The following is an 18,918-nucleotide window of genomic DNA, read 5'->3' on the forward strand; positions in this document are numbered from 1 at the left end:
CAAACCCATGTTGTTCCTGGGCCAAATGTATACCATGGGGTCCTCTCCTTTACTTTGTGATGGGGGTTACCTGCCTTTATCGACCCTGAAATAACATCCAAGTCATAGGAAAGAATTTGCAAAGCTCAGACTAACTTGAATGGTGTTTAGTTTTCTTTTTAAAATTGTATAATTGTATATACATGTGTAACTTTGATGGAGCATATTTGGCTATATATATACTTCTTGAGTTCCTACTCTAACGGTGTTGTTGGTATTCTGAGTCTGTTGTGTATATGCTGTGGTATAAAGCACCTGAGTTTTTATGGTATATGCAAATTTTATGGTATATGCTAATCATCCTGTGTAACCTTAATGTCCTTCAGTGAGGAGAAAAGCACATACAAATGTAATATAAAAGAGGCTAAGTGAAGAACTCTGCCATAATGAATTGGCAATAGCATTGCCAATAGTGATATTTTATCTTAAAAATGTGTTTGTATAGCCTGGTTAGCATGACTCAGTGGTTGAGTATCAACCTATGAACCAGGAGGTCCTGGTTCGATTCCTGGTGAGGGGCACATGCCCGGGTTGGGGGCTTGAGCCCAAGTGTGGGGCGGGCAGGAGGCAGCTGATCAATGATTCTCTCTCATCATTGATGTTTCTATCTTCCTCTCCCTCTCCCTTCCTTCCTCTCTGAAATCAATAAAAATATATTTAAAAAATGTTGGTGTGTATATCTATAGATGTTCCTATGTGTAGATAATCTGTAAAGTCTCAGATAACACCAATCATACTGCAACAATATAATTGCTGAGGACAGATATAAATTTTCACATATGCTTTCCCCATTCTTCTCTATGCTTGAAAAATATTCACTCTCTATCTACATGACCTGAGAATATAGCCAAAACAGACTTTATTCTTTCCCTTTAGTCTTGTTTATTTTTAGTTCTGTAAGTTTGATGTAAGTTACATAAGCTTTCCCACCATTCTGTTGCTGTCTTGTTTATCATTTTGACTATTTCAAGCTTATTATTCTCTGATAGATTCTTTAGGGAGGGCTTATGGGAACATATTACCCAAGTTCTTACATGTTGTTACTAGTTCGTGCTTTTCTTGAAAATCAGTTGGGTAGTTCTAAAATCCTTAGCTCACATTTTCTTGAGTATCTTAAATATGTTCCTGCATTTTGGGGAAGCATTGCTGTCAAAGTTGGATGATAATCATTTTCTTTCCCTTAGAAGTCATTTGCCCAAAGGAGTTCTTCTCTTTCTCTGAAGTTCAGGAATTCTGCTAGATTGCGTCTTGGTGTTAGTCCTTCAGCATTATTATTCTCAGGTACATGGTATGCTCTTTCAATATGTAATTTCAGATTTATTTCAACACTGTTTTTTCGAATCATAGTTTTATATCTGTTCCTTTCCCCTGGTTTTTCTCTCCAGGAGCTTCTGTTTTCTGATGTTGGATCTTATTTGCCTGTTTTTAATATTTGTCACTTTCTCTCAAGTCTTTTTTTATCCCCTTTTTCATTTCCTGTTAGTTTTTTTTTCACCTTCTAGGTGTTCTATCTCGGTTGGTCTTTATTTCTAAAATGTTTTCTTTAACTTTCCCGAGTTTTATCACCTCTTTATTGAGTTTTTCTAATTCTGGTTCATGTTGTTTCATGTTCTGTATCATTTCCGTATTGTCTTTTAGCTTGGTTTGAAATAGAAGGTTACAGTTACATGGGTATTTCTGGAATGCCCTCATTATCCATAGATATATTCTACTTGTTATTCTCTTTCTTCTTATAACTTTGTCTGGGGTTTTATCTGGATACATCCTTGTTTCAATGTAGTCAGGAAGCTAAACTTTTAAAGGGAGGTGAGGTTGACGGCAGCTTTCACTAACTTCACAGAGCTTCCCTTCTGTTGTTTTCATGTAGTGATCAGGTTTATGGCAACCCATTTTCTGAAACTTCTTGCCTCTGTTTTCCTCCCCTCCCTTTATCAAGAACCTTTCTTTCCTTCGCCTCTCGTGTCTCTGTACTTCTCAGTTATGATTCCACTCCAGTAGTTTTTTTTCCTCTCTCACTGAAACAACTTTCAAATAGGATGGAAAATAGTCCTGGGTGTCCTAGCGGGCCAGGTTTGAGAATAAACGGAGGCCCACTGTGTTAGTCCCTTCAGTGTTACATATAGGACCCTCGCACTCATCTGTAGTTTGACTGTCGTTCCTCACTTGTCCCAGCGTGTTTTCCTTTACAGGGAACACCTGTCGGTGATTTGGGCTTCTTTTCTCAGGATATCTCATCAGATGCCCTGTGGCTTCTGCATTCTCCTGCACAGACGGTGATGTCATACAGACCATGTGGCTATTGGTTTGTCCTTACTGGTTCTATTTTGGGGTTTGTGGGGATAACTTGTTACCTACTTTTTGTTATATTATCTATAGGCTTTTGGTTAAATAGGAATTTAAAATAATACTAATAAACTTCCCCATAATACCATCCCACCAGACAAAGTGCAAAAGAAGAAAGCTACAGTGAGGGTGGAATTGAAGGTGAGCAGTCAGCTGGTAATAGGCAGATTGGTTACTGTGGATCAGAGCTCCTTTTGCTTCACGAAAGTGATTACGCTGCTGGCTCCTAACAGCCTTCGTTCATTATGAGCAGAGCTTCCCAGCCAGACTGCTGGGGAGGCGCGTGGGCCCGAGAGAGTAATTGCCTCAGCCCTCGGGGCTGCCAGAGGGCCGAGGTGGCGGGAGCCTCCAGCCAGTTGCCTCCAATCTGAGTGGCTTCATCTGTTCACCCTCAGTGGGGCATAGAAGTGTCATTTTGAGCTTTGCTTATGGATTTATTTATTCATCAAACATTTTATATTTTTAAAGAAATTTCCTAACTTTTTATTTTGAAACATTTCAAACCTACAGAAAAGTACAATGAACTCGGGTACACGTACCCTTCACCAAGATTCACCAGTTCATATTTTGCACATCTGTCTTTATTTCTAGTCTCTTATTAGGTATTTATAAACACACACACACACACACACACACACACACACACACACACACAACTAGGTATTTTTTTTCTGTACTAACTGAAAGTTGTTTCAGGATTTGTGATTCTTCACCCCTAAATCTTCCTATTTATTTCCCAAGAATAAGGACAGTCTCCCACATTACCACAATATTATTATCATGCCCGAGAAAATCAATAATAATTCCCTAATATCTAACGCACAGTCCATTTTCACAATCCCCTACTTGATCTAAGGTCTCTCTTTTAGCCATTCCCCCTACATTAAGGATCCAGACAAGGTCTGTGAACTGCCTTTGATATGGCGTCGGACCATTCTCGAGACTGAACGCTGCGCCAGGCCCTCCGCAGGATTTGGGGAACCGCAGACTGGGCAGGGCCAGGTTCCTGTTCTGGAGGAACTCATGGCCCAGCAGCCATGTTACAAATACAAGCAATCCAGACTCGGTCGGGCCTCCTAGATCTTCCTGCTTTATTCCTAGGAGTTTTATTCACCTTTGTAACAGCCTGCATCCAGCTCCCTCCCTCCATCTGTACACTCACCCAGCCCAGCCTGGTCAGCTTCCTGGAATCCATAGGAACCCTTTCAGGTTTGGGCACTGACCTGATTTGCATGAAGGCAAGTGTGCTTTTTTGAGGAGGCCAGTGATAGTTTTGCTGTGGTTGCTGAACCATAAGCCACCTAGATTTTATGGCATGTCCTGGCGTTGATCCTGAGGTTCCCATCCCACAGCTGTCTCTGGAATTTGTCAGAGTGTCAGGGTTCATGTGCAGTAGTGGGTCTGAAACTGGAATTCCTGCAGGGGCCAGGTGGGCAGTGGAAGTGCATAAAGGAGGCATCTGTGAGAAAAGGGGGTGGGGGTCCTTGGGGAACTGGACAGCACTTGTCCTCTAGTGGCAACTAGTCAGTGCCAGCTGCCGCGACCTCAAGGGCATGTGGCTGTGTGGTTAGGCACTTGGAGTTTTGACGAGAAGTTGGAAAACTAGGTCATTAAGGGGAATGTCTTGATTTTAATTATTGTCACCTAATTAAAAGCCACATCACATCCACATCCACACTCAAACACTTTGAGGATCAACAGAGCACGTCTGCAAGCCAGGCACTCCTTGGGGCTTGGATGAGCGGTATTACCCCCTCCTGCAGTAGCTCGTGTCTCGCTCTCACTGTTTATTGGCCTCCCTTGTTGTTACCTTTTTATTTTTGCTTCATTCACAGTCCACATTTTCTGTCCGTGGTCTCAGGAGGCTGGGATTTGATGAGACTATTGTGACTTGTTCAAGAGCCAAATTGAGTTTTCAACTTGGTATTCAGATGTGGGATGTCTCTCTCCAAACGCTGTGTCAGTAACAACAGCTCCTCCACAGCAGATCAAATCCCAGGCAGCAGGCCGCCTCTTTGGAAGAAAGGGGCCATTCTAGGCCCAACCCCCTTCCCTCCTGGGCAGGTGGCAGATGATAATAGTGACTACACCCCTCACTCACAGACCCTGCGTGGAGTGTTTCGGGCTCTGTCTCAGCGGTCCTGCTTCTCACAACGGAGGTGGGCAGGTTTCATGAGCTACATCCCTCTGACCATGGTATTTATCAAGGTAATAGTAGTGGCTGGGCCTTGGTGTCCTGGGTACTATTTCATATGCCGTGTTTATATTTACCAAGCTCATTTTCTTGGCCTTTCAGTGCCAATTACGAGCTATTTGGCAACCCTTTCAACTCCTCTCTGTGGGTAGTTATAAACCTATATTTTTGTTGATTGGGAACCTTTCTTTCTAAAGGATTTATTTAAAAAAAAACTTTTTATTTTGAAATAATCTTAACTTTGCTGAAGAATTGTAATAGTAGTAAAAGAACTCCAATGTACCCTTTAGTCAGATTCACGAATTGTTAGTATTTTGCCACATTTAAGATGGATTTATCTACCTATATTTTTACCCATGTAAACCTTTATCCTGATCTATTTAAGAGTTGTAAACATCATGACTTTTTACCCCTAAGAACTTGTATTTCCTAAGAACAAGGGCACTTTCTCACATAGCTACAGTGTGATGGTAAAATTCAGAAAATTTAATACTGATGCAGTGTTATTATGTAGAGTAGAGCCCATATTCATAGTTCACCAATTGGGCCAATTAAGCCTTTTATGGCCATTTTCTTTGCCTGATCCAGGATCTGGGCCAGAAACAGGCACTGCATTGAATCAATCGGCTTTTTAATCTTCTTTAATCTGGACCACTTCACAGCTCCTTTGGTTTTCACGACCTTGACTTTTTTGCATTCCTCTTCTGGCCAGGTGTTTGTAGAACAGCCCTACATTTGGGTTTGCCAGCCGTTTCCTCATGATTAGGTTCAGGTTATATGTTTTTGACAGGATCTTGAGGGTTTTACCTCCATTTCCTCTTGGCCTAATAAAGGGACACTAACTAGCAAGTAGACTAGTGGTCTTACAGATGGCAAAGCTTGATACCAAGAGGTGAAGGTTAAGAGCAGAGGTGGCACTCATGGCCCCAGGCAGAATTATCTCACAGATGTGTTTTGTGAATCCGTGATTTTAAGACCTCAACATTTCACAGAGATTTTAAGACCCACTTTTCCAGCTGGTCTTGAAGGACGTGAGAACGTGAGTCGGGGATGTCCCCTTCAGATGGGCACGCACTCTCTGCTTCACCATAACTTCCACCCTCACTTGATGCCCAGTGTGCATTTCCCGGCCTGCTTCAGGCCTTTGTTGCCTGGCTGGCTTCTGCAGCCCGTGGCTCTGGAACCGCTGGGTAGGCTTGCAGCTCTGTAGTCTGTATTCTGCTCCTGTACCGCGTCTGGTTCTTCTTGGGGCCCATCAGGAAAAAGTTTGCACTTCACATCTGCTCCTCTTGCCTGGTCTTTCCTCCTTGGGGAGGTGGCCGCTGGGAGGTCGTTCTTATCTCCCCTGCAGTGATACTACAGCATGCACTCTTCCCAAGGGCAGGTTGTCACTTGGAGGACCTTAGGGCGTCTCACAGGGGCTCTCACAGAAGCCCAATTTGGTGGGAGGCTCCTTCAACTCCCAGTTAATGTGGGAAATGCTACATCCCTAGATGGACCTGAACCAGTCTAGGGAAATCAGACGAGTAATTCCTGAGGAGGTGAGGTTGAATCTGGGGATGCATTGAGGTGGCTAGGGGACAGGCTGGATGAAGAGGCCTCAGTATTGATACCGACCTGGAAATACTTCCAGGGATCACTCCAGGCCTTCCTTAGTCCTTCCCTTACCTGGAAAAACAGACCTCTTTGGGTTGGACTACAGTGGGATCCTGATTTATAATTTATGACTAATGATAGTGGTAGTAATTGTAAAAAATAATAACTAACATTTAGTACTTACTATATGCCAGACACTTTACATGTATTTGTATTTATGTGCATACACCAATATACACGTATTTTAATTCTCCCTGTAGTTTCTGAAGTAGGTATTTTTATCATCCAGTTTTACAGGTGATAAAACCAGGGCCTAGATAGGTTAAGTGACTTGCCGAAGATCACGCAGAGGCAGAGCCAGCCTGTCTGACCTCAAAGCAAACACTCTTTTAAAATATAAATATATATATATTTTATTTATTTTTATCTCTTAGAGGAAGGGAGAGGGAGAGAGAGATAGAAATATCAATGATGAGAGAGAAACATCAATGATGACAGAGAATCATTGATCGGCTGCCTCTTATACTCCCCTGCTGGGAATTGAGTGCACAACCCAGGCATATACCCTTGACCAGAATCACCCAGGACCCTTTAGTCCACAGGCCAACGCTCTATCTACTGAGCCAAACCTGCTAGGGCTCAGAGCAAACACTCTTAATGGCACAAAGGACTGAAGTGAGCTGCCTTCTTCATATACAGATGCCCCAAGAAGTAACTTGAAGGAGCTTGGAGGAGTGAAATGACAGTCAAGTATGATTCCGCCTGTTATTACTTGGAGCCCTGTGATTTTCCTGTTGTGCTCGGCATATTTTGGGTGTGTGTCATCTGCAATTAATTACCCTCCTGCATTACTGGAGTTGTTTGGGCTGTTTCCCTGGCTCTGGATATGAAATGTGGGGGCCAGCATGCCATTCTGAGTGGAATTTACCAGGTGGCTAATGAGATGGGGATTATTAAATAGTGAAATGATGGGAACGGGGAGTGAGCACTAAAAATCAAACAAGCTTTTCATGGTCTCCCTTTCCGTCTTCTCCGCTCCAGCTGGCTGATGAGACACCACACAGCTCAAGTCACCTCACATCCAACTTGCACTGATCGTTTCTTTTGCAAAATGATTGAGTCCAAAGTGACTTGTTGCATTTAGTTGTCACGTTTCTTCCGTCTGGAACTATTTCTTGCTTTCCTTGACTTTTGTGACCTTGACCTTTTTGAAGATTATGGGCCAATTTATTTTGCAGGATGGCTCCCAATTTGGTTGGTTTACTACTTCCTTGTGGTTTGATTCTGCATATGAATCTTTGGTAGGAATATTACAGAGATGATGCATATTCTTAGGGTGTCCTGGCGGCTGGTGCACAGTGGCTTCAGTTGTTTCATTGCTCATCAAGTTAACTGGTTAAGGTGGTGTCTGCCACCCTTCTCCACTGTGAACTTAATCTCTTCTCTTTACAAGTAAGTATTGTTCGGGGAGGCAGTTGAAGCCTTTGTAAATATCTCATTCTGCATTAGACTTTCCATTGATTATTTATGGATTTGTTGATTTCTGTTATATTCAGTAGCTCATAACCCATTGTAGTCACTATTTTGATGTTCAGATTGTCCCAGTTTTGTCCAGGGGAGCTTTGTTGCTGGCATCGCTGTCCTTTTGAAATGCCCTTTGAGTTTACACTGAACCTTGAACTCCAATCTAACACCACAGTGTTGACCTCTGGCTTTCTCACATTATTCGATCACTCTCCCTATATGTAACTGGTCTCAGAGGCTTTGGATGGAACTATTCAGGAAGGGGAAGAGCAGCGCTGGGGGGAGATGGGCTCTTTGAATGAGCCCCAGGGGATTCCATTGTAGGAGATCCTCCATCCTCTGACCGCATAGGAAGAACCCTGGCCTTGTGCTGCGGGTGTGGACTTTGGGGTTACCCAGACACTAGTCCCAGGTCCACTTCAGCCAACCAGCCCCACTGAGCCCCCATTCCTTATTGGGTCAAGTATGGATTATGGTAATATTTTATGGTTATGGGCTAAAATGAGATAAGTGGGGCCTGAGACTCAGCATTTCTACCAAGCGCCCTAGTGATGCCAGTTGTGCCAGACCTTGGACCACACTTTGAGTAGCAAGGTTCTGGGCAAAGGAATGAGCCAGGGCAAAGCCCTAAGACCAGCCTGCGCCCGGCTTGTACCTGGAACTGAGGGAAGTCGCTGATGCCAGAGCAGGGAGGGGGTGCGGGAGCAGGGAGGGGGTGCGGGAGCAGGGAGGGGGTACGGGAGCTGGGCGGGAAATCCTGAGGAGCCTGAGGCTTGGAAATTAGTGTGAAGATTAAGCCTGAGGGCACCCAGTAAAAAATGTTTGCTAGGGAATGACATACTATGTGGGAAAAACAAAGAGTGGGGGAGGCGTGGAAACAGGCAAGTGTGCAGACCAGAGGGCAGCTACTGTGACTGAGCATCCACCCAGGCAAGAAATGATGATGGCCGGACTGGGAGGGCGGGTGGTGCAGGGGAGACAGAGAGAAGTATTCACACGTTCATCTGAGGATTCCAGAAAGAAAGCCTTGCCAACTCCCACCCTTGGCCCCAAACACACCTGCTGGCCACCCTGCCATTTTCTTTAAAAGCATCAGGAAAGGAAGCAAATCATGGAGGAGGTGGCAAGTACCTCTCAAACAGCTTCCAGTGACTGCAGTAATTAATGATTGTAAGTCAAAGCAATTATGCCTGCTCCAATGTCAGAACAAACAACCCTCAACCCCAGACAGCACCACTCAAAGGATAATTACTCAAAACCAGCGACCCTGTGAAGTGCATTTGGTAATTCACAGCCATCAAAACATTACAGTTAATCCACTGGTTTGGACATTATATTTTGCCAAGCAGTAACTTAAATTACAACTGGTTCTGATGATTCCAGGTACATTATTTTCTAATTTTCATTAAGATTTAAACATTTAATATAAGATGTTATGGTTGTGAAAGTTAAGGATAAGTCCTGAACTTGGAATCCTGTTACAGTGTAATAAAATTTGATATTATACACATATTCACACATACATAAGTGACATTACTAAAGGGTCATATACTAGTATAAATATGGAGGAATGTGTGAATATATAATTGAGTTGAACCTCAGTTAACCAAAATAAGGTTAAAAGTGAGTTATAAACTTACTAAGTAGTGTTATTTACAGAAAACTGTCCTCTTTTTTGGCTCCTTAAACAGATCAGTAAAGTATAGAATCCCACTTTATCTGTTTTTTCTAGCTAGAACTCCCTCTCATTATTATCCAGAGGGGGAAAAGTTCTACAGGGCACAGCAGTTATATACAAAAATTATAAGACTGGTACTTTGTCTTTTATACATTTGACAAAAATGTATTGTCTATTGTGCCTTAGCTCCCTTTTCAGTCCCATGATATACTATTCTCAGGGTCCCAAATTATAAATACCATCTAATTTCCTAATCAAAATTTTCCTTTTCCTCAGTTTTTATCTGCCATTTTCCCTATATCAACCTATAATGACAAACAAAACAGTACTATTTTCTTGTTTATGCAAATGAACCTGAAATCAAGAGAGCAAAAAATATATTCATCTGTAAAATAGGAATAACAACTGAACCTACTTCACAGGGCAGTTGTAAGGATTAACTAAGTTAATATAAGTGTTTAGAAACAACACCCAGAATCTAACTATATATCCAACTATTAACATGACCACCCAGAAATGAAGTTATTTTCAAATGATGCTAAGTATAACGTTTTTTAGAGGGATGCAATCTAAGGACTAAAAGGACAGTAAAGAAATTCTAAACTTCAAAAACAAAACAAAAAACAAAAACAAAAAACATCACAGTAAGATGCAGCTACAGGAATTTGCTTTCCCAGCCCAGACGCTGGCGCGAGGGAGGCACTAGCCATAACCGCACCTGACCACTGCCAGAGCACGGCTAAGTGACCAGGCTGCCTGTAAAAGTGACTGTCCCTCGCAGCCGCCAACAAAGGCAGGCAGGGAGGCATAAATCTCCCGGCTTTATGGTATGGACAGCAACTCCCAAGTATTCAAGGTCACGATCACTGCAAAATACAACAGTCAAAGCTGAAAAGTCATTTTTCCCAGACTGCGTGTTCCCCTCCCACTCTCCTCAGGCCGCCAGCTCCAGCCCCATCACTATTTCTGAGGTGTTTCACCTCTCGGCCCCATGCCAGGATGAACGCTGCACTGTCTCCCACAGAATGTGTCTGCACTTGCAGCCTCATTCATCTTCACCAGGACATGACACTCGCAGGAGCTGACACTGTTCAGCGCTGACTGGAGAGAAGGGAGGGGAGCAGGGTCAGCCAGGTTTGTAGATTCCTACAGACACAGGTACCTACAGGGAGACTCAGCAATTTCTCTTGGCAAATGACAAGGGTGACAAGTGGCTTTTTGGGAGCAGTTTTAGATTTACAGAAACATGAACAAAGCAGAGAGTTCCCTTTATACTCCTGTATTGCCTTCTTCCCCAATTTTTCTTATTAACATCTTGCATTGGTAGGGCACATTTGTTACAAATGATGAACCAATTCTGATACATTATTATTAAAGTCCTTAGTGAACATCAGGATTCACTCTTGGTGGTGTTCATTCTGTGGGTCTGGACAGATGTATAATGACTTGTGCCCACCATTATTGTCTCATATAGATTAATTTCACTGCCCTAAAAATCCCCCATGTTCCACCTACTCATCCCTCCCCCCAACCCCTGGCAACCACTGAATTTACACTGTCCCCACGGTTTTGCCTTTTTCAGAATGTCCTATAGTTGGATTCAAAGTTTGTAGTCTTTTCAAATTGACTTCTTTCATTTAGCAATATGCATTTTAGTCTCCCCCCTGTCTTTTCATGGCTATGTAGGTCATTACTTTTCACCATTGAATAATATTCCATTGTCTGGATGCACCACAGTTTGTTTATCCATTCACCTATTGAAGGTCATCTTGGTTGCTTCCAAGTTTTGGCAATTATGAATAAAATTGCTAAATATCGTGTGCAAGGTTTTGTGTGGACTTAAGTTTTCAACTCCCTTGAGTAAATACCAAGCAGCCAGGTTGCTGGATCACATGGTAAGAGTGTATTTAGTTTTGTAAGAACCCCCAGGCTGTCTTCCAAAGTGGCTGCACCATGTTGCCTTCCCACCAGCAGTGAATGAGAGTTCCTGTGGCTCCACATCCTCGTCAGCATTTGGTGTTGTCGGTGCTCTGACAGGTGTGGCTTTAGCTTTTGTAGTCCTCGTTTGAGGCAGATGAGTGATTTGCAGCTGAAAGACTAAATCTACGGGGAGAGCACAGCCATTGACAGATGGGCCCCTGACTGGCCACAGAGGGTGGGAAGTACACCAGCTGTCCCTGTGGCACCAGTGATGACTCGCGGGATGGAGGTGGAGAAACGGGTTGAACCCTCAGGACTCCCAGGAAGCCCATTCAGCACTGATGGTTCCTTTACAGTAACAGCAACCCTACCCCCAACTTTTCTGGATGGTTTTTCAAATGGACTCTTAATGAAACCACTCGGTTAGTTGCAAAAAGAGCCAGGTGTCGTAGGTGATCTTCTGCTGAGCCTGGCACACCCCCTAGGGCCAGAGAGGAGGAAAGTCCCATGAAACGGGAAGGAAAGTTGCCCTAAGATGTAGCTGACAGGGCGCCAACCATCTGTGCCTCCTTGTTCAGAGGTCTTGTCCTCACAGGCTCACTCAGTCCCCTGCCACCAGTGGAGACGGGTGCAGGAGGGGAGGTGCCCCACCAGAGAAGGAGAAGATGAAGGGACGGCTGCCCCCCAGCAGCTTCATCACCCGCCAGATATATATAGCCTTCTGGGCTCTGTCGCTCTCACTCTGTCATACATTGCACATACATGTAAACATCCTCCCCCCGACACACATGTGTAGGATGGTGTATAGTGAAGAGGTTAGGCACCCAGGCTCTGAAGACAGACTGCCTGGGCTGAGGTGGGTGCTGATGCACCAGAGCCCTGGTCAGGTTTGATTTTGCTGCTCACCTTGCCTCTCACCTGTTTAGGCTGGCAGACTCTTGGCCCGTGACTTGTGCTGGGTTGAAGGCCCCTGCTGAGATGGGCCTCAGTCATTATTGCAATTCTGAGGCCTTTCGTAGTTAGGATGTGCTTATTAATTGATCCATTCTGTTGTCTCATGAAGTGTCAAATGAAACGGCACTTTTATTTGATAATCATAACAGAGACCTGTGTAATGATAAGAATGGTGAATTCTATGTGGTTCTTCTTTTTCCAAATTCAAACTGGTTGCAGATTAGTTGTCTAGAGCCTAGGAATTATTTTCTTGGGTCACTTAACATGCTAAAAATACCTTTGGATGGGGCTCTGTAGTTTGCCAAAACTGCCCCCCAACCCCCTTCCCTCTTGTACTTGTACCTGGTTGGCTTTACTCGTTGCCGGACCTGCAGCGGTCCTTTAAGTCTGTGTTCCATTTTAGAGGCGCGCTGGGCAGAGGACTATTTTGAGCTTGATAGGACCATGCATACACGTTGTCAGAGTTTGGTTTTGCCATTGCCCCATAGTTACATAGGGTGTAACCATTGGGGAGACTGGGCCAAGGCTATATACGGCCAAACTCTTGGTATTGTCTTTGCAATTTCATGTGAATTTAAAATTACTTAAAAAAAATGGGCCTCATCCTGTTTCGGGATGGGGGATCAGGAGCCAGTTGCCTTTTGGAGCAGCCAGTGTGTCCTCCAGGTGTTTGAGTTTTATTCAGAAGCAGTTCCGGGGACCCGGAAGTGTTCATTTCCCACAAAGGCAAACAAGTTCATTCATACACACTGGGCTGGGATGAGTTTATGGCTCCCAAAGGTGTCCGACCCAGTGGTTTGATATATCCTTCATGGCTCTCATCATTTTGCTGGAAGTCAGATTTATATTAAAGATCTTGGCTTTTATCTGTTAGGTGTGATATTCAGGTAGTCTTAAGACTCTATTAAAAGATTGATCCAAACCGGAAGACAAGCAGCCCTTTTTTATTTCAGTGCTGACTGCAGAGTCGAAGATGAATAAGGGAGCCGAGGGTCGGCCTGTGTGGTGTGAGCAAATGAGACAGAGCAGCCAGATGTCGACGTGACGCGCCTGTCAGCCGGCCGGAGTGAGCCTGCCCAGCCTGCCTCTTGGGGGGTGCTCTGCCACAAACCATGTTAAATTATACCACATAGAAATGCATATAAATGTCCTTTCCTTAGTTTTCAGGTCATATGTGACTTGAATTCACATGTGGAGATTAGGGCTAGCCTGGGATGAGTGACAAGACTCTGGTTAGGGAACCCGAGAAAACAAGCTGTAAATCCGCATACATCGGGGAATCTTTTTTTCTCCCACAGGCCTTTTCAGGGCCTGTTAGTTGTTGAGCTTCAGATGTTTGCTATTCATATCACAGACAGAGAAAGTGCAGATACCTGTAGGAACACCCATGGTAGGCTGTCTAGGGGGAGGGAGCTCATGAAGGGGCTCCTCTGTACTTCTCCTCTAAAGCTTCTGAGATGAATGTGAGTTCTCAGGGGACACCTGAGTATATGGTAGTGTCCGCAGTTGGTGCGGATGTTCTTTCTGCCAAAGTAAGTGCAGGAAAGCAAAATGCAAACACAACGCTGTCTTTGCGGGTGGAGATGTCGTCAAGTTCACTGAAAGCAGACGGCAGAGCCAGCGATGAGCGGTCCCAGGCTTTCCCCAGAGTAAATTGTGCTCTTAAGTGAGACACACCCAGTTGTAGAAAAATTTATAATCCGGTTTTATAAAGTAAACTACCCGAGTGTATCAGGTATCAGGTTTGTAGTTAGTGACTGTGAGCATGGAGGGCAGCATTAATATGTATATCAGGTTTTTAACATTGATTACCATGGGGAAGTGGTGAGTGGAACAGTAAACAAGGGAATAACACTTCAAACAGAAAAAGATTAAAGGAGTGTGAGAGATGTTTCATCCACATAAAATTATATTTAGGAGTGTGTGTGTATGCATGTCTAATGAGGGGTATGATAGAAAAGTTATAAAAACGTTGGGTTTATTTTCAAGGTGGTGGATTTTCAGCTGATTTTCGCATTCCTTCTTAAATGTGTTCTAATTGAGTATTTTAAAGTGAGCATTTTTACTTTTAAATTTATTTTTATTTTTTTATTTTTTTAAATTTATTTTTATAAGCACAAAAGAAACTCAATCTTACAGCTATTTTGCTGCGAGGAAATACTCTAGCTCATTCAAAAGCATTCACGCATGAGGGGAGGAGCAGAACCAGAAATGTGGAGGAGGCACCTCTGTCTGGGGTAGCTGGTGAGCAGCCAAGTCCAAATCCTACAGGAGACAGAGAAAAGCTCTGCTGAGCCTTGGGGGCCGACAGACCTGGGTTTGGGTCTCTTTAGTGTGCCTTACTTGTGACCATGGTTGGAGACCTAATCCATACCCCAATTTTTCCTATAACATGGTAAGAATATGATAGTGTCGTTATGCCTGACATATCATAGGCACTTAATAAACATTTTCCCACTGAATGAAGAATGAATAAATGAATGAGTGCGTGCTTGATTCATCAAGGTCACATATGTATAGTCTGAGCTATCTCATAAATACTCAACAAATGGTAGTTTTCTGCCCCTGATCCCCATGTTCTTTTTCTTAGCCAGTGTATCTGGAGAGGGAATTGAGCAGAGTGGGGTCTTGTAGCCTGAGTTCCATGCTTCACAGCACGGTCTTACATGGGGGGTGGGGGTAGACTTGGTCCACTGCTTCTCCTCTTTATGCCTCATCTCTAAAAATGATGTTCTGATAATACTTTGAAGGATTAAATGAGATACCTAAAACTTCACATGATGCCTGGCAAATAATGAACATCTAGTGCATTTTATAGTTAATAAAAATATTAAGAGTATTCCCCAGGTTGAATATACAGTACTTGGTTTGTTCTTCTGTAAATGGAGAGTATATTACAGAGTGCCTGGCACAGAATAGTTACCTAACAGATTGATAGATTCAAATAACCTGAGCATAGCACATCAGCGTCCTGATTTTATGGGCACTGGAACCAGTTAGCTCATTCCCATTATGAAAGAACAGTTCTTGAAGGCATTCTGCAAATGTGCCTTTGCTAACTCATCTTTTCACACAGACCCCTCCCACAATCCCTGCCTTCAGTCTAATTGCCAATTTTTAAAAATATATTTTTTTAAACATTCTTCTACCTGCAGGGAAAACGAGGTGCTCAAAGTCCAGCTGAAGAAGTATGTAGGAGCTGTCCAGATGCTGAAAAGAGAAGGTCAAACAGCTGAAGGTGAGGGGGAGACCAGCCTGGGTTGGGTGGGGGCTAAGCCTTTGCATCTCTATCACCCCTGTGCCTGGCACATAGTAGACACTCAACAGGTAACAAGTGCATATGCTGATGAATTAGGAAAGCAGGATTCTGAAAAATTAATTAGATGGAAAACCCTGCTGTGTATTCTTGTTAAACTAATATTGTAAGACTTACTTGCTAGATTATTAACAACAGTCATATCAATTTGTGTACTTAGGGGATTTTAAGTCTAGAGTCTTGGGACACCACTTATAAGGTAGTGAACCTAGCAGCATGATTACATCATATTGGCTAGGGGTGGAAGCAGCAGAATGCCAACACGGCGGAGATCCAAGCTCTGGACTTAGGCTGACTAGCTTCCAGCCCAGCTCTGGTTAAGTTTCTTAATCTATCTTCACCTCCATTTCTCATCTGTAAAGTAGGACTCGTTGATAATGTCTACCTCATGAGGCAATCCATGTAGACAGCATACCATAGAGTAAGTACTGAGTAAATGTTAGTCATTACTAATATTATTAATCAGGAATACACGTAGACAGAAAATTGATTACTTGGCTGACACAGCCTTTCTCCAGATGGTCAGATGCAATGGAGGAGGCGTCCATTCACTGAACCACACTCCTGCCCCAGCCCTGCTGCCCTCGGACCGTCCTCAGGAGGCCCCTCAGTAGCTGCAGTCATCACAGCTCTTGGCGAAGGGCCTCCATCCTGGGGCCATGTGCCTGTGAGGAGACCTCCACCACAGTAATGCCCTCAGTCTCACTCCTCACCTCCTACCCGATTGCTGAGATTCTCAATTGGGTAGAGCTGATGCATTACAACAGCATCCTGATTTTATGGGCACTGGAACCAGTTAGCTCAATTCCATCACGAAAGAACAGTTCTTGAAGGCATTCTGCAAATGTGCCTTTGCTAACTCTTGTTGTAGTGGGCATCTGTGTCCTCTGTGGTACCCGTCCCACTTGCTCCGGTTTTCATATGACCAGCATCCTCACTCAGTGTCAGTCCCGTGACAGAGGTGGGGCTCCACCCTCTGTCCTGCGCTTGACCTTAGCTGGTGCTCTCGCTGGGTCTCAGGCTCTGGTAGGCCACAGAAAGGGTTCTTCCTCTCTGTTGGGCCTGGGAGGCTGCGGACGAGGCCATTACATAGAGAGAGGAGCTGAGCTGAGCTGAGAGGCAGAGAGGAACCGAGTCTGATCAGGTCCTTTGAGCCCTTGAATTTAGCTGTACCTGATGTGATAGTCCAACTCTGAACTTCTTGTTGATTATAACAATAACTGCACCAACCCCCTGCCCCTGTTTTCCAGCTTGAGTTGCATTTTGAAAGCTCATATGGTCCTGGCCAACTGTTAACAGTTCCTTACTGGATATGGCGTCCATCCTGTTCTTGGGGAGGGTGGTGTTTCTCCGGAGTCTGTCTTTCCAAATGTGCAGCGTCTGCTGCTGCTGTATGAGGCTCATCCTCTCACCCTCCCTCTTGTTAGGTTCACTCCACTGTCATCTGTCCCGGCCACCACAGGCCCATCCCGTAGTGATGGATTTAAGGCTGCAAGCTCCTGTTGGCGTCCCCCTCTAATTAATCTGCCATAGGCTCAGGGACAGTGGGAGAAGAAATGGCCTGTTGCGAGTGGTGATCAGAGTAATTGGGAAATTTACTGGAAGGAACTTGACGGATGAGGGAAGCTTGGGAGCAATTCTTTAAAAGTTTGCTTTAAGAAACAGAAGTGGTAATAAAACATGAAGTCATAAACCTCACTCACATGTTGCGTCTCTGCATCCATGTGGCTTGCTCTCTGAACCCCTGTTCCACACTGCATGTACTTCATGCTCTCACTTCAGGGTCTCGGTTTTCCTGGGCTCCAGAAAAGATGACTTGACGGTCAAGGAGATGGCTGATCACAGTTGAGAGGGTTCTTAGGGACATTGTTTCAGCCTCAATTATGTAGGCCTTGGGCTGTCTCCTCTTGGTCAGCCTCATGTTCTTGCCCCCAGTGTGCACAAAGGCAAGGACATCTTTGTTTGAGGCCAGCTTCTTGAGTCGCAAGGAAAGCTATCTCATGACTCTGTGTTTGTGTCTGGCTCTAGAGGGCTAAACACGAGCCTCATGGGATGATGAATCAGATCCCATCACTCTGTTGCTTAGAACCCACTGCACACTCTTTGATGGTGGCCTCAGGCTAGGTGTGATCTGGGGCTTCCCCATGCTCTGGCCCCATCTCCCTCCACCCTCCCCTTGCTGTCTCACCCCGCCACACTGGCCTTCAGGCTGATTCCTCCCTCAGGGCCTCTGTTCCTCCGTTGGGCTGCTCCTCCCTGTCTCTGCATGGCTGAGCCTGCCTTGGCGAACAGGTCTCTTTCAGATGCCACTTCCTCTGGCCCCCCTGGCTCGCGCTGTGCCTTCTCCTTCACTCTTTATTCCATCATTCCTTTATCATCATCACAGCACTTGTCAGCACCTCAGAGGCTCCTGGCTGTGGATTCCCTTCCTTCTTTGCTGTCTGTCCTGCCCTGACAATCCACAAGAGCAGGGGCCTTGCCTGTGTTCCCTGCTGTGTTCAAAGTGCCTTGTGCAAGCTTGACCCCATAGCACTCCATTCATATTTATAACACGAGGAGTGGAAACCTAAGAGCAGCTGTTCTGTTGCAGTCAGGTGCCTGAAGGTCCATGGTAGCTAGGCGAGCTCAGCAGTGCCACCCAGTGATGTGCCATGCCCCTCATAACTACTTCTGCTGTGCTTCTGACCAGATTCTTCGGGTCCCTGTGACTACACTTAGCACATGATTTGATTCTCCCATGGTTTCACTATTCTTTGATGACAAGAGTCATAAGATTCACTTTACCCCTGCTTACACAAAACAGAAGTCTAGGAGTTCCCATCTGCAGGGATGGCTTGATCCAGCGGCTCAAACAATATCAGGAGCATATTTCTCCCCCACTTCTCAGTTCTCTCTCTCTCTCCCCCCCGCTCCCCCCCTCCCCTCATGTATTGGCTGTGTGCGCTGGTAAATGTTTAACGCCCAGCCCTCTGGGGAGGAAAGGGTGCTTGCTGATTCCCCTGGTGTACATGCGCCCACTGTGCTGATGGCAGGCTCATCGCTGTGTCATGAGTGCAGAGCGGGAAGAGGTACACACACACACACACACACACACACACACACACACACACACACACGGGGCTCCTTGCGCTGATGCCCAGGTACGCGCCCCACTGGTGTTGGCTCCATTCTCAGGCAGGTGATCTCATGCTGGCAAGAGGCTGCCAGCAGGTCTGGTGTAATCTTCTCAGCAACCCGGCAGAAGGGAGCTGCTCTTCCCACTAGTTTCCTCATAAGCCATTCTGCCCTCTCCCATGTAGAGCCCTGGTTCTTAATCTTGGCTCCACATCGAGTCAGCTGGGGAGTTTTAAACAT

The 18,918-nt window shown here is 44.9% G+C and overlaps 1 protein-coding gene across 1 annotated transcript in view; it reads left to right on the top strand.

Annotated features, from left to right (window-relative positions):
- The window catches only part of SNX29 (sorting nexin 29), a 452,780-nt gene that overhangs the window by 163,881 nt on the left and 269,981 nt on the right, over window positions 1–18,918 (top strand). The window contains exon 14 of the mRNA XM_054714743.1: window positions 15,404–15,486. Coding sequence (XP_054570718.1) covers window positions 15,404–15,486 — 83 coding nt within the window. The remainder of the gene's footprint in view (window positions 1–15,403; window positions 15,487–18,918) is intronic.

This window comes from Eptesicus fuscus, chromosome 4 (assembly GCF_027574615.1).
Source record: "Eptesicus fuscus isolate TK198812 chromosome 4, DD_ASM_mEF_20220401, whole genome shotgun sequence".
Lineage (NCBI taxonomy): Eukaryota > Metazoa > Chordata > Mammalia > Chiroptera > Vespertilionidae > Eptesicus > Eptesicus fuscus.